Source organism: Lipophrys pholis (genome assembly GCF_963383615.2).
Source record: "Lipophrys pholis genome assembly, chromosome: 12".
Classification (NCBI taxonomy): Eukaryota; Metazoa; Chordata; class Actinopteri; order Blenniiformes; family Blenniidae; genus Lipophrys; species Lipophrys pholis.
Window position 1 is genome coordinate 7,429,537 of NC_137641.1, and position 14,467 is coordinate 7,444,003.

The following is a 14,467-nucleotide window of genomic DNA, read 5'->3' on the forward strand; positions in this document are numbered from 1 at the left end:
GGCAACCCCACGGTTTACTTCACCAATGTCATAATTGCCAGAGGTTTGGCAGCATGATCCAGAGCCATGGTTCCAGCGTATTGAAGCCCACTTCCACCTCCACGGTTTACGGTGGATGACTCGAACTACTTTCATGTTGTAGCGTGCTGGAATCATCCACCTCTCGTAGGGTGATGAGACTGTTCTCATAACCCAATTCTTCCGTCTGTTCCAGTTGTCCAGCAGGGGGCGAGCATCTTCTGTTCCTCAACAGCTTGGGGGAAAGTAAGCCCACAGAACTGATGGAAAACATGCTGGCACTGCTTTGGCCAGGTGATGCATTGTTTAGTGAAACTGCTGGAAGCAAATAAAAGATCGACTGGACTCCTCCGCCCGTTTCGTCTTTCTGACTTCCACAACGGTGGCTTTTTCGCTGTCGCTTGTGGAAATGCTGTTTGAACCAGAGTGTGAGAGAGAGAGGCTCCTTGTTGATCGTTTCACCTCCTCAGATCAATTTGTGGTTCATGCTACTTTCTCACTCCCAGTGTGATCATTTGTTGTGTTCTGCTTTTAATGGAGTTCTGACTCTGAATGGTTTGTTAAAAATATTGTGTGTCTGAATAGGTTGCTTAGTTTGGCGGTATTTGTTGTTCCAGTTACTACCAAGTAGCTAACAGTTGCTTCTTTTAACTGTAAGAGGAACCATTAGGGTTTTTATGTTATCTTAAATATATTTGGTATATCAGTAAGGCAGAGCTCATCCATCTGTGAGAGGTTCGAAGGAAGGATCCAGGACCAGAAGGATTGATTTCCCCTCTTGACGTTGTAAAGAGAAAACCTCTGATTCCCTCGTTTGAGGACACTTTCGCTAAAAGGTGGAGCAAGCAAGTGAGGGAGAAACCAGACTTTCCTCGCTTGTGGGGCCGCATACACAAACATGGGGACACATATTACTGTTCGAAAACCATTATAAAGTGGATTTTGCTTTAAGCATCAAGCAACAAGTCATGTCTTGGTTGAATGAAAATGTCTGTCATCAATGTTTCCATACTGTTTGTACGTGTCGGCACTTTCTGGAAATGTTTCTTTCATAGAAATGATAAAGCTTCATGGTGAAGCTGAATATCTTGATGAAATTGTGATTTTTCTGCCGGCTCATGATGGTCCGATTGGTTCCATACCTGCAGGAAACAGCTCACAGTGTGTGTCAGCCTCCCTCCATGTCTATAGTTAGCCCTGCTGATGGAGACAAAGGTGAATCTCCACCTCGGGAGTCGCCCCATGGCTGCTCAGGATGCTGAGGCGGGAGGAGGCGGGGTACTCAGGGGACCGGTAGCCATGGAAACGGCACCGGTCAGTGTTGTGTTACCACAGCAGTACCACAGGCGGGGGGTGGCGTAGGGAGGCAGGAGGGGGGAGTGATGGAGCTGTGACCTCAGGGGATGGGGGAGGGTGCAGAGAGAGAGCGAGCGAGAGGTAGAGAGAGGTTACAGGGTCATTGAATCTGATCTGTGTGCTGTACAACACAGTAAGATGACTCTGACTGGTCCTGGAAATCCTGGAATATCACGGGGAAGAATCCCCTCGGACGGCTCCCTCGAACCTGAGACCGTCCTGGGATCTGAAATATCAAGTTAAACCTGAAACTGCAGTCTTGATTCTGGACATTGCTCTCACAGAAAATCACCACATTTGACCATTTCCTTACAATATTAGTATTTCCAGTTAAAAGACAGCATTCTTCAAATATTACCTTTTACATGTGTGTTAAGTTCCAAACGTTTGTTTCATCCTTACTGTGTTTCCTATTAAAATTTTTTATCAGAGCTGAAACTTAACCACATTAATTTAATTTAACTGATTACTTATAACTAAAACATTTTTTAGATTTAACAGTGAGAACCACATGTATAGCAGACAGAGTGGGGAAAACATTTTTCTTTTTTTCTTTCTGAAAATTTTGAATTTTTCTTAAACACCCAATTAAAAAAAAAAATCCTGATGACAAAATATATTTAACACTACAAAATTCATGTAAATAATTGGGACATTTAATCATGTTTTAATTAAATTCTTCAATTGAAACAGATTTTTGTAGATGAATGATGATCAAATAATCAATTAACTAACTTTTGTTACACTGTAAAATCGTGTTCTTTTTTTTAACATTCTTATATTGTTATAACATTCTTTTAACTCTAAAAGGGGTCATACTATACAGTTTTTCAAAAGGCTGCCGCCCGAATCATCACCCGAACTCCTTCCTTCAACCACATAACCCCAGTTCTCCATGGAAAACACTTTCACATGCGTCTTGTTGGTCCACACACGTTGTATTCAAAGTTTATTGCCCCAAATTCAGCTTTTCCTTGATTTTCATCCATTTGAATATCGGATCATAGGAGCTGCATTCAGAATCTGCTGTGTCTGTATGAGCTGGACTGGCTCCGCCCACACATGCCCATCTTGGGAAGAGGAGGAAGTACTTCCTCTGGCGGTGCCATGTGCCAGAGCAGAGCTGCCTAATTGTGGGAGGAGTCAAAGAGAGGGCCTACCTTTATTGGGATTGGCTAAACTCCCAATGACACTATATATGGTTTGAGTTCTGATTGGCTGGTTGGAGCAACACACTTTTTAAAAATTGAAACAAGCCAGGGAGAGAGAGGACAGACTTTCTTCACTTCTGGGGCGTCAGTCCAGGTATGGGGACGATTATTACGGTTGAAAAACCATTAGAAAGTGAATTTAGCATAATATGACCCCTTTAAGACTTTAATTGTTCACAGTTACATTCACAGCTTCTGTTGGGTGAAGTTCGATGTTAACCATGGATATCTACTCTTTAATGTCTCTCTGCTTCAAAAACCAACGTGAAAAAGATTTAATTCAACTCAATCAACAAGAAAAAGAAATGCAGTTCTCGCTCTCAGCCACTAGAGAGCAGTACTGTTGTCGTTTCTTTCACAAAACAAGCCTGTGAGACAGGAAGTCAACTCAAGATCCTAGCATGAGCATAATTCAAAAACAACCCAAAACAATGTCTTTAACTTTATTTACATCTCCGATTAATTTCTTGCCGTTCATCTGGTCCCAAACCTTTCTGCTCTTCACATCTGTGGAAAAGCTGTGAGCTCGTCCCTGTCCGACTGAAGGTTCCAGCTCAGTGTTACAGTGTCGTTTTCTACATTTTTAACCTGGCGTAAAGTCACAAAGTGATCTGATTGTAGTCGGGTCGAGAACCCAATCTGCTGAGACGGAGATGTTCCGACTGTTTTCTGGACCATCGGAACGTGTCACTGCTCTCTGCTCTCTGCTGAACACACAGTGACTGGAATATGAGGAGTTTCCCTCTGTCTACGCTCACTCTTTCTCTATGTCTCACCTGTTCTCTTCCTCAACTTCTCTTTACTCTTCTCTATCTCGCTCTCAGTACCTTTTCTTTTTCATCCCTCCTCTCTCGCTTCTTTTTTCTTGAATTCTCTGTTTCTTTTCTCTCTTTCACTGTTTTCCAAATGTGTTGTTTTCATCATTCTTTCCTCTAATTCCTTAGTCTGTCTCGCTCTCTCCCAATGATCTTATTTGATCTCTTTTTTCTCTCATTTTCTCATTTCTCTTCTGTCTCAGACCCTGTTTATATCACAACAGAAACGAGGGGAAACGGGAACATTTCACTGCGTTTGGACCTTTCGTTTACACGCAGTCACACAAAACGACTTTATCCGAGAACTTCAGCCTGAGAGGAGCTTTGGAAAAACTCTTTACTCTTTTCATTTGCTTGTAGACCGGAGGCAGAGTCTAACGGCACAATGTGCATCAGGAGCGTCATCAGCGCCATTACGTGTGCGACTCTGTGTTTGCAGTTACTGCACTACAAAGAGTACCAATATGCCCTTATGCTCTGATTGACACGATTCACAGTCAATATGTTCTTGCAGTTTACTCGTCTACCGCCACGATTAGTAGCATCTCCACTTCTGTATCGGAACACACAGACGAGCCCCGCGGCGTTGTCGCTGAAGGTACAGGAAGTCATTTGTACCCTTCGTTGTTGTGTTTCTGTTTCTGATTGGCCAGCATGACTTTATGCTTCCCGCTACAGTACCGCCAACAGTTTTGGTACTGCCCTCTTTGTTTCACTTTTTTTCCACGTCTGTCAGCCCCCCATCTCTCTCTCTCACTCACTCACTCACTCACTCACTCACTCACTCACTCACTCACTCACTCACTCACTCACTCACACACACACACACACACACACACACACACACACACACACACACACACACACACACACACACACACACACACACACACACACACACACACACACACACACACACACACACACACACACACACAAATAAATGTCACAGAGCTGAGCCAGGGACAGAGGTCCACTTTCACAGCATGCAGTGCAACACACACACACACACTGACCTTTCAGAGCCGCTGGAACTGTTTAAAAGGGTTTAACACAAAGGAAACAGGTGTTGTTAACCTATTTTCACTGAAAGAAAGATATAAACTCTCAATTCCTCAAACTTCCACTTTCCATCTTAAAGGAGCAGTTCATCATTTCAGGACCTGCACTATATTCATTTACTCTCCATTTGTGAGATGGGCGCAGGACAGACCCTTTTCGCTGTGACGTCACTCAACTGCTTTCTCACATCGCAGGTTGTCACTACATCTGGTTGGACCCATTGAATGTGGAAACACGGGGCATCAGAAGGCGCTTCACAAGGCGATTATTGTTCTGTTGCTGTGCGGTAGCTCAGTTTAATGTATAAGCGAGTGTACCGTTATTTCCATTTTCTCCATTGTGAAATTTCCACTTACTTAGACGCCACTCTAATAATGCCGTATTATAAGATGGCTTGTGTCTTTAGCTTCCTTTTAAAAGCTTTTCTAGAGACAAATGCACACTTGATTTTTATAATAGTCATTTGGTTTATGTATATACGATCTGTACTTTATTGTTTCGATGTACATTCATTCAGCTTTCTCAATAAGGTTTTTTTCTGGTCCCTACGGCGTTGCTACGGAAGCGATCAACAACGAACGGCAGGATGTTGATTTTGTGTCATGGCCTATAGAACCGCAGTAGTGCAGTTGACCACAAATGACTTCTGCTTGATTTTCAAAACAAAACTAAATCTTTAAAAAAAATTGGATGAAACAGCTCAAAGCGTTTTAGCCACAATACAAACTATAGAATGTAACAATATTTCTGTTATGATTTACTGAATACTGTCAATCCAATACGTGATAAGATAAACAAAGTAAAACCATCTTTTAAAACATGTTTGATTAGACCAGTGGTCCCCAACCTTTTTATCACCACGGACCGGTCAACGCTTGATAATTTTACCGCGGCCCGGGGGGGGGGGGGGGGGGGGGGGGGGGTGCCAGTTTGAACCGTCAGCCGAACACTCGCTGACTCTGGTCGCTATGTTAACGTTTCCAAATCTGATTCAGATACACCACAAAAACGAACATAGAGTGAAAGAAAATTTTAACTCACCATAACGCCAAATCAATGGGAGCCCTGTGCTTGTTTCTCTGCGCTCAAGTGACTGAGACGTAACCGAGAGAATCCGGTCATTTTTCAAAATAAAAGATCGTTTAGACACAGATGATACGTAAAACGGAAGTGCTTATTTATTTCTTGTGCGGCCCGGTACCAATTGATCCACGGACCGGTACCGGTCCGCGGCCCGGGGGTTGGGGACCACTGGATTAGACCACAAACTAATATCCATACGTCTGATTAATTGGTCTTTATGTAGGATGCTGGTAGTTTTATGTCATTTCTTATCATGAATTTTATGTTTTTATTCAGATGTGTGTCTTAATACTGCCACAACAATTTTGTTCCCCCTCCAGGGTAAATCAGTCAATCTGTCTGTCGGTATGCATGTATTGCATTACAATAACATCGAGATCAAACCTTTACCAAGGTTTCTATTGTATTTCTGAAGATTAGGAAGTATGGACCTAACAACAACAAGACACCATCATCAACAACAACAATGGTTAACACATCGACTAAATACTAACAAAAGAAATAAAATAATAAATATATTTTAATTCATTAAAAAAATAAAGAAATTATATATCACTCCAACGCCATTTGGCTTGCCTAAGAAATATTTAAAAATCGTTAACGACCATAAGAAATCTCACTGTCAGAGGACTTTAGAAATGTGGATTATTAAAATCCACTAAATGCATCCGTAGTTGCTGCTTGTTGGCCTGCGAGTTAGCATGCACATCAAGACGTTACTTTCCTACGCCGAGCGCAGCTACAGAACGGCGACCGCTAACGATCCCTTTAAAAATAATGTAAGTTTTGTGAAGCGCTGTCTGATGGCTCCTATTTCCACATGAAACATGTCCTGATGTAGTGATAACCTGCGACGTGAGAAAGTGGAAGTTGAGTGACGTCGCTGTGAAAAGGGTCTTTTTTCACACACACACACACACACACACACACACACACACACACACACACACACACACACACACACACACACACACACACACACACACACACACACACACACACACACACACACACACACACAGCTGATTAAACCGAGTTCCCAGCATTGTTTACCATGACACCAGCATGATCACAGACAATTTGTGTGTGTGTGTGTGTGTGTGTGTGTGTGTGTGTGTGTGTGTGTGTGTGTGTGTGTGTGTGTGTGTGTGTGTGTGTGTGTGTGTGTGTGTGTGTGTGTGTGTGTGTGTGTGTGTGTGTGTGTGTGTGTGTGTGTGTGTGTGTGTGTGTGTGAAGCAGATGTTTCTTTGATCACTGACCAGCAGTCGGTGTTTCCTCCGTCTTCAGTTGGTCAGTCTCATCGGCCTGCTGTTGTAGGAGGTCCAGCTCCTCCTCTTCTGCTCCTCTCATCTTCTTCACCTCTTCACCTCTTTCTTGTTGGGTTCATCCTTTCTCATTCTCATATCTTCACCTCCTTCTGCTCAATCCTTTTCTTCCACTCCTACACTGAGCCTTTGGTTGTAGAAGTTCTTCACATTGTTAAAAACACAAAAGAGAAGCTGGTGAACCGACTTTGTTATACCAAATTAATAAAATGTCTAAAGTTATAGAAAACCCCCCAAAAATGTACAATGTGGCACAGTGGTGAAGTGGTTTGCACTCATAACACGTTGACTTCACTATATAGAAGATTAAGGGAAGGATATAAAACGTACAATGTGACTCAACTTCCAGAAATGTTGGTCTGACTGCATAAAACAAAGTTTCTCTTTTGTTCCTTTTCCAATATGGTTAAAAGCATCAGAACATCAGAAAACATCCTAAAAACACTGTTGTTGCTGCAGTTTGTTTTCTGTAACTTTTACAGTCATCACAGTGTTTGGATTGACAAAAGACGATGAGAAGTTTGTGACTTGGACCAAACCAACACAAACTGTAGTCTTTCTGGGGTCAGGTTCAGTGGACACAGGAAACCACTGTACGGTTCTGTGCTTGTCTACGGGTCACCCAACGAAGCCCAGAAGCAACTGTTCACTCACTGTAAAACATGGTGGAGGCAACCGTCATGCTGGAGAGCTGCAATGTTGCCTCAAGAAGGTTTACCAAAACATCTGACACGTGTTCAGCAGGGAGTTTGAGGTGAAGCTTTCGGGTATCTGATCCAAAATTGATTGTCCGAATCTGACCTCAATCAATCTACAACTTTGAACAGAGCGGAGCTCTTGTAAATCTCTGGAAAGGGGAACTTGTTTCCATATGGGCTGCAAATAGAAAACAGAGGGAGGCGGCCTCTCAGTTACATGGATACTGGAGCTGGAAACCTGCAGCAGTCAGTGGATGACATCCCCACCCTAATGAAGGGCAGGGAAATCTGGAGCTCGCTAGTGAACACCATCTCGATTGTGGTGGACCGATAGATAGATAGGAAGCTGTATATACACCATGTTCAAATTTTTATTGTCGTCTGACAGTGTACTGCACAATGTGCATCATATCCAATAAGCTCTTGAATATTTAAAATGATCACCATGTCAAGGGAACCAGATATTTGATGCTTTCTTCTTTTCACAACCAAGCAGCTTTAAAAAGCAACAACACCTGATTGAAAGGGCTAAATTGAAATACTAGTTTGGTAGTTATGTGTTTTATGCTTAAAATACTGCTTGTTAAACTAAAAATGTAGTCATATAAACAAATTACATATAACATAAGTCACTTACTGAACTGATCAACTTTGATAAAGGAATATATTTTCTATATTATAGGATTTGCTGTCTTGCTCTGATCAAAGCGTTTCTCTCCAGTCACTTTACTTTGAAAACATAATTATTTATGACAAATTGTGCCTGGACAAAGCATTGTAAACATAATACAAAGCTTAGTATTTCCTATCCAAATCATAAATTATAGGACATTAGTGCTTAATAGCATGAAACTAAGCATGTGGCTTTTGACACTTTTATACTAGAAATGATTAAATGCATTTATAGATAGATAGATAGATAGATGGATAGATAGATAGATAGATAGATAGATAGATAGATAGAAAATACAATTCCAAATTTAAGGGAGCAGTGTGATTCGGATTGGATTTAGTTCAGATTCTTCTTCTCAGGAATCTGTTAAAAGTCGTTAGTAGAGAATCCAGTGGAGGTAATTAAATATGGGCCATTGGACACGTTTGGTCCACGGGCCAGAGTTTGGACACCCCTGCTGCAAAAGTCTGAGCACGACACCGTTAAAGTAATCAGCAGGCTGCCAGAAGCTTCTTGTTCTTGTTTTTACATTTGATTAAATTTACATTTTCTGTGAGGACATTCAAATTAATCGTCCTATAAATCACAAGTTTCAGGAGTTAAATGATATTGATCAATTATAAACTGTTCTATAAAATATATTCTGACCCCCAAAGTGAAAGAAACAGTAGAAATGGTAAAAAAAGAAACTCTAGCCTCATCACATATTAAAGGAGTCATATTATACAGCTTCTCAACACTTTCATGTGGCCTCGTTGGTCCAGAAACGTTGTATTCAAAGTTGCTTTTCCTCGATTTTCGATTTTCCTCGAGGAGCTGCATTCAGAATCTGCTGTGTCTGTGCGAGCTGGACTGGCTCCGCCCACACATGCCCATCTTGGGAAGAGGACGGTTTGACGTCTGATTCACTAGTTGGATCAACACACTTTTTAAAAACTGAAACAAGCCAGGGAGAGAGAGGACAGGCTTTCTTCACTTCTGGGGCGTCAGTCCGTGTATGGGGACGATTATTACTGTGGGAAAACCAGTAGAAAGTCAATTTTGCATAATATGAACCCTTTGAAAAAAACCAACACCAACATGAAATCAAAGTTTTGAGCGATAACGATTTGGTGTTTCAAAAAAGGAACCGTGTTGAAAAAATAATGAAAAATGAATGAAAGAGAAGTGAAAGGTGCAAAGAGGAGTGGTGACTCTGCTCTGGAAGAGGAGGATAGAGAGCAACAGACAGAACGGAGGAGGAGGAGGAGGTCCTGGAGGTTAACAAGGCATGCTGGGAGCTATGTGTCATGGCTGACATGACAAGCTTGACCTTGGAGCAGGGCAGCACGCCTCTTCCTCATCCTCCTCCTGCTCCTCCTCCTCCCCCACTGTCATCCACCTTCCTCATCCATCCCCCTATTTTTTCTTCTCTCGACCACCATACCTCCCTTTGTCGTTGCCTCACCCAGGACAGTTGAGTTCTCTGTGTGTGTGTGTGTGTGTGTGTGTGTGGGTGTGGGTGTGGGTGTGGGTGTGGGTGTGTGGGTGGGTGTGTGTGTGTGTGTGTGTGTGAGGTAGGAGAAAGGGAAGGAGCTCGGTGTCGGTCCTCCAGCAGTCTTAACCAATGGCAGCTTCAGTAGAAACTGGTCCAGGGTGGCCTGAAGCAGCTCTAACTTTGAGCTTTAAAGTTCTCAGCCTCCCCTTAAAAGTGTAAAGACTTATACCGTAAAAACCAGGGGTCACCAACACGGGCTCCAGGTCGCCTCCAAGGACCGCAATTCGCCCGCAGACCTGCTCTAAAAATAGCACAACTCACAAACAAGTGATGTCGAAAATGTTGTTTTATTGTTGCTATTATGTTTTAATCACACTTGCATGTGTATAGATTATAGATAGGCAATTATTCACTTAACGTTAAATAATCAGGATCTACTCAACAACTCTTCAATTCCGGGTGGGTCCGAAGTTTCTGGGTCAGAAAGGAGCCTCTGCCTCCTCTCTGTTCCTCACTAGTGGTTTTTGTAAATGGAAAAAATGTAACTGACGCGGTAATAAAACTTTTGTACGAAGCAATTTCGCCTGTGATGCCACCATAGTCCAGTGACGCTCACCTGACCCGTGTGCAGACGAAGAGTCGAGTCTTCATCGGTACATTAATTTATTTAGATGTGTTTAGTTAATTTTAAAGACACGCTTTTGTTTATTCTTGTTATCTTAGATCCAACATTCCCCAGTATTTTTCTGCAGCATAGAGGTTAAACTCTATATCTATGGTGTTGTCTTCATTTTCATGGCCAGAGGGTTTTGTGGTTCCAGAGTTTCTGTTCAGTGGGAAACGGGTCCAAACGGCTCTGACTGATGAAAGTCACAACTCCTGGGAGAGTGAAGATGGGAGATTTAAAATTTTTTTCATTTTTGTTGTTTTTGCTGAGATTAACAGAAATAATTGTTGATAATTACTGTGAGAAATCATTAACGTGATCAGTGTGGTCACATCATAGTTTTAGGCAGCGGGCCTACCGGCCGTCATTTGGACAGTCAATATTCGGAAAAGATGGCCGAAGAAAAAGCGGTCGTGTTGCTCAAAGCCTTTAGAATATGTATAATATCCATCACTATTCCTCACCGTCTAATTTTGCCTGAATTCATCATTTTTCGCTGAAATATAGCGAATTATCGGCTCGTGCACACAACGCACAACTGACTTCCGGTTTTGTATTACGCCCAGTGACGAGCGACGTGATTGGTCAATTAATACCATGTGGTCTCTACCTTTTGAAAGGCGCCCTCTGATTGGTTCATAATTCTCTGACTCATCCTGGTGTGTTCAAACGCTAAAGCGGAGAGGAGGATTTTCCTTTCCAAGATGCTGAGGAATTCTTTATATTATATATATGCAGAATCCACACAGGTGGTATTGATTATTTGGACCTATGATCTGTCTAATTTTGTCACTTCCAAAATGAAATGAAAACAGGAACTATATTGTTCTAAAGACCAAATCAATTTTAGACACCCATCATTTTTGGATGGACACTCTAAACACCAATTTCTGCCTAAAACCGTGATTCACGTAGATAAGTGTCATCGATAATATAGAACTAAAGGCAAACTGAGTAAATGTGTTATTTCAGAGGACCTGTGAGCTGGGGTGGATTACCTCGGCAAAGGAGAAGTGCTCACTAACACAGACAAATCTGTCGACAATGTTTTTGTGTGTATAGAAAATGTTTTACATCTTTGAGTTCAGCTCATGAAAAATGGGAGCAAAAGTGTTGCATTTATATTTTGTTTCGTGTATATTAGTTTGTGTTTGTCTTTACACGTGCATATCTAAATATTTCACTTCTTTTCTTCCCATGGCTAGAAATGTGTCCAGAACTATGTTCCTCCATCATAATCCATAGCGTTCTGGGTTATTTCCTCTTTTCTCCATGTTATGTCTGAGAACACCTGCGAATTCTTCAATCTTTAGCCCAAGTGCTTTCCAACTGAAAGTTGCAGCTTAGAGGATCTTTCTAACATCTTGATGTTTTCTCCACAATTAAAGCAACAACTTACATTTTTACCTCAAGCTCGGCTAATACCAGGTAGCTTAACAACAGGTAAACTGTCCATCCTCAGTACAATAATCAAACCTTTCATGTCCTTGTATTGAAATGTGTCGGTCTAAAAAGACAGCCTGACTTCACTCAACCTTTCATTCAGTAAAGCATTAGTTTTGTTTCCATTAAGTTCAATTACGTTTTTATCACTTTAATGTTTTGGACGTGTAATCAACAAGCAGGCTTCGTATCGGCCTTCTGTCAGAGTGTGTGTGTGATATAAAGTCATTATGCAGAGCTGTCAGTATTGCGTGCGAGAGCGGTTTAATTGGAACATGAGGCACCGAGTTAACGAGGATCAATCAGTGTAATTACAGTGTGTGTGTGTGTGTGTGAGAGTGTGTGTATGTGAGAGTGTGTGTGCGTGTGCGTGCATTATTGGGAAAATAATATAATCGGAACAACACTGTGTGGGTGCGTGGGTGTATTCTTTGGCGTAATTCATTAAGCGAGGTGTGTTTTCAGAGATTAGCCCCACACAGACTACCTTTGGTCGCTTCATTCATTAGTGCAGCAACATTCATTAGCACCAGCGGCTAATGAAAAGCCACACTTAATTGGCAATAGAGCGATACGGGCTAAATGAAAGCACTAAATAGTGTGTGTGTGTGTGTGTGTGTGTGTGTGTGTGTGTGTGTGTGTGTGTGTGTGTGTGTGTGTGTGTGTGTGTGTGTGTGTGTGTGTGTGTGTGTGTGTGTGTGTGTGTGTGTGTGTGTGTGTGTGTGTGTGTGTGTGTGTGTGTGTGTGTGTGTGTGTGTGTGTGTGTGTGTGTGTGTGTGTGTGTGGTTTCTCCATTACTTCTCCAGATAATTAGGGACCCCAATAAGCCTTTATTAGCAGAGCCTGGTATTAAGAAGCACACACACACACACACACAGTGTCATTACCTTGGAGAGAAAACCAGATGATATTTCATATTAAATCAAGTGTCTCTTGTCTCCTCGTCCTCAGCTGGAACTACCACCGAGCCGTCTCCTCCGGCTCCGCCTCCCGCCGAGGCTCAGCCAATAGAAACAAAGGTCCCCGAAGAAGAAATGGACGTCACGGATGATGACATCACAGCAGGTAGGAAGAAATACAGAAAAAAAAACAAAATAAAAATTTGAGACACAGCAGCAGTGATGTATACCATTGAAAACCTAAATAATGATGTTTAGCAGGCTATTTACTAAGGTTGATCACCGTCACCAATCAAAGAAGTTCAGATTCTACCAGCAGGTTATAGATTATTAGACATTATTACAGTCTGTGTTGTGAGTAACACGTTAAAAAAGTAACGCAATTACAGTAATTTCTTATTATCTACTTTACTGCATTACTACCACCTCATGGTGGTAGTGTGGCAGTATTATGGTGTTAGTATTGCAGTGGCGTGTTGGTGGTGTGGCAGTAGTAATGCAGTATGGCGGTAGAGTGGTGGCTATAGTTCAGCTGGTAGAGCTGGTCATTGTTTAATCTATTTATGTGTGAATGTGACTTTCACATGCTTGCAAACGTTTCTGTGTGGTTTAAGTTGACTCAGTATCTGGTGCTTGGAAGAAATGATGGTGGAGTAGATGTACACTTTGTTGGAGAAGTTAAATTCAAAACAGAAAATCCTCCATTGTTATTACAGTTGATCTACTTGCACAGGAAATGTGCAGAAAAGTCGTGTTTTCCACATTTCCCTTCAGAGAGCAAAACCTTTCAAAAACCTTGTTGAAGCTGTTTTCAGAAATTGCTGTTTTTCATTAAACTGAATAGTTGGAACATATCAAAAGCATAATGTGGGAATACGTCATAAGATGTTTCCTTCTCACTGTACTGTGACCGGCATGGTGTTAAAAGCAGTTTAGTGTTAGTGTGTACACACACACATTCACACACACACACACACACACACACACACACACACACACACACACACACACACACACACACACACACACACACACACACACACACACACACAAAAAGGTGTGAAACACTCTCTCCGGGAAACGACTGACACCTGCAGCACAGGTGGACACACACACACACACACACACACACACACACACACACACACACACACACACTTACTTTGTTTATCCTTGTCACGTATCTGAATGTTTAACCGTGGCAGACACACAGGAGAGACTCTGTGCTGCAAAAAACTCTTTTCCTTTATTAGTCAGACAAAGATCACATCATCACTGAAAAATTAAATGAAGCAGTATTTTCTCATTTGTCCTAATGAGGCTTTTCTTTCCCACCGGTGGTTCAGACTGTCTGCGGCACCACTTTCCGTCCTCCTCCCTCCATCGCTCTCTCAGTCCAGTCAATATCACAGACGTATCTGACAATTTATCATTTCTCACAGCTCATTTTTCTTCTATCGACAGCAGCATTTTCTCCCGTTCTCTCTCTGCTGTGTGAAATCTCTTAGCTGAAGTCTCAACCACACTCTCAACACTCTGCTCTGTTGAAGAAAAACTTTTGGCTTCGTTCCAAAGTCGTTCGCTTCTGCCTTTTAGTGATTTTAGTGAAATAATTGTATGTAGGCAAAATAAAATCAAGCAGACAAATGAGCAGATGGAAGAAAGTTACTAAAATGTGTTGTTGTTGTTTGGATATTTGTTTGGTTATTTGAAGGAAAACACTTTAGGCAATAGATTACT

The 14,467-nt window shown here is 41.9% G+C and overlaps 1 protein-coding gene across 3 annotated transcripts in view; it reads left to right on the forward strand.

Annotated features, from left to right (window-relative positions):
• Positions 1-14,467, forward strand: part of wdr7 (WD repeat domain 7) — a 124,370-nt gene that overhangs the window by 52,910 nt on the left and 56,993 nt on the right. For all 3 annotated transcript variants that reach the window (XM_080477221.1, XM_080477222.1, XM_080477223.1), the window contains one exon: positions 12,780-12,893. In XM_080477221.1, the coding sequence (XP_080333347.1) occupies positions 12,780-12,893 (114 nt within the window). The remainder of the gene's footprint in view (positions 1-12,779; positions 12,894-14,467) is intronic.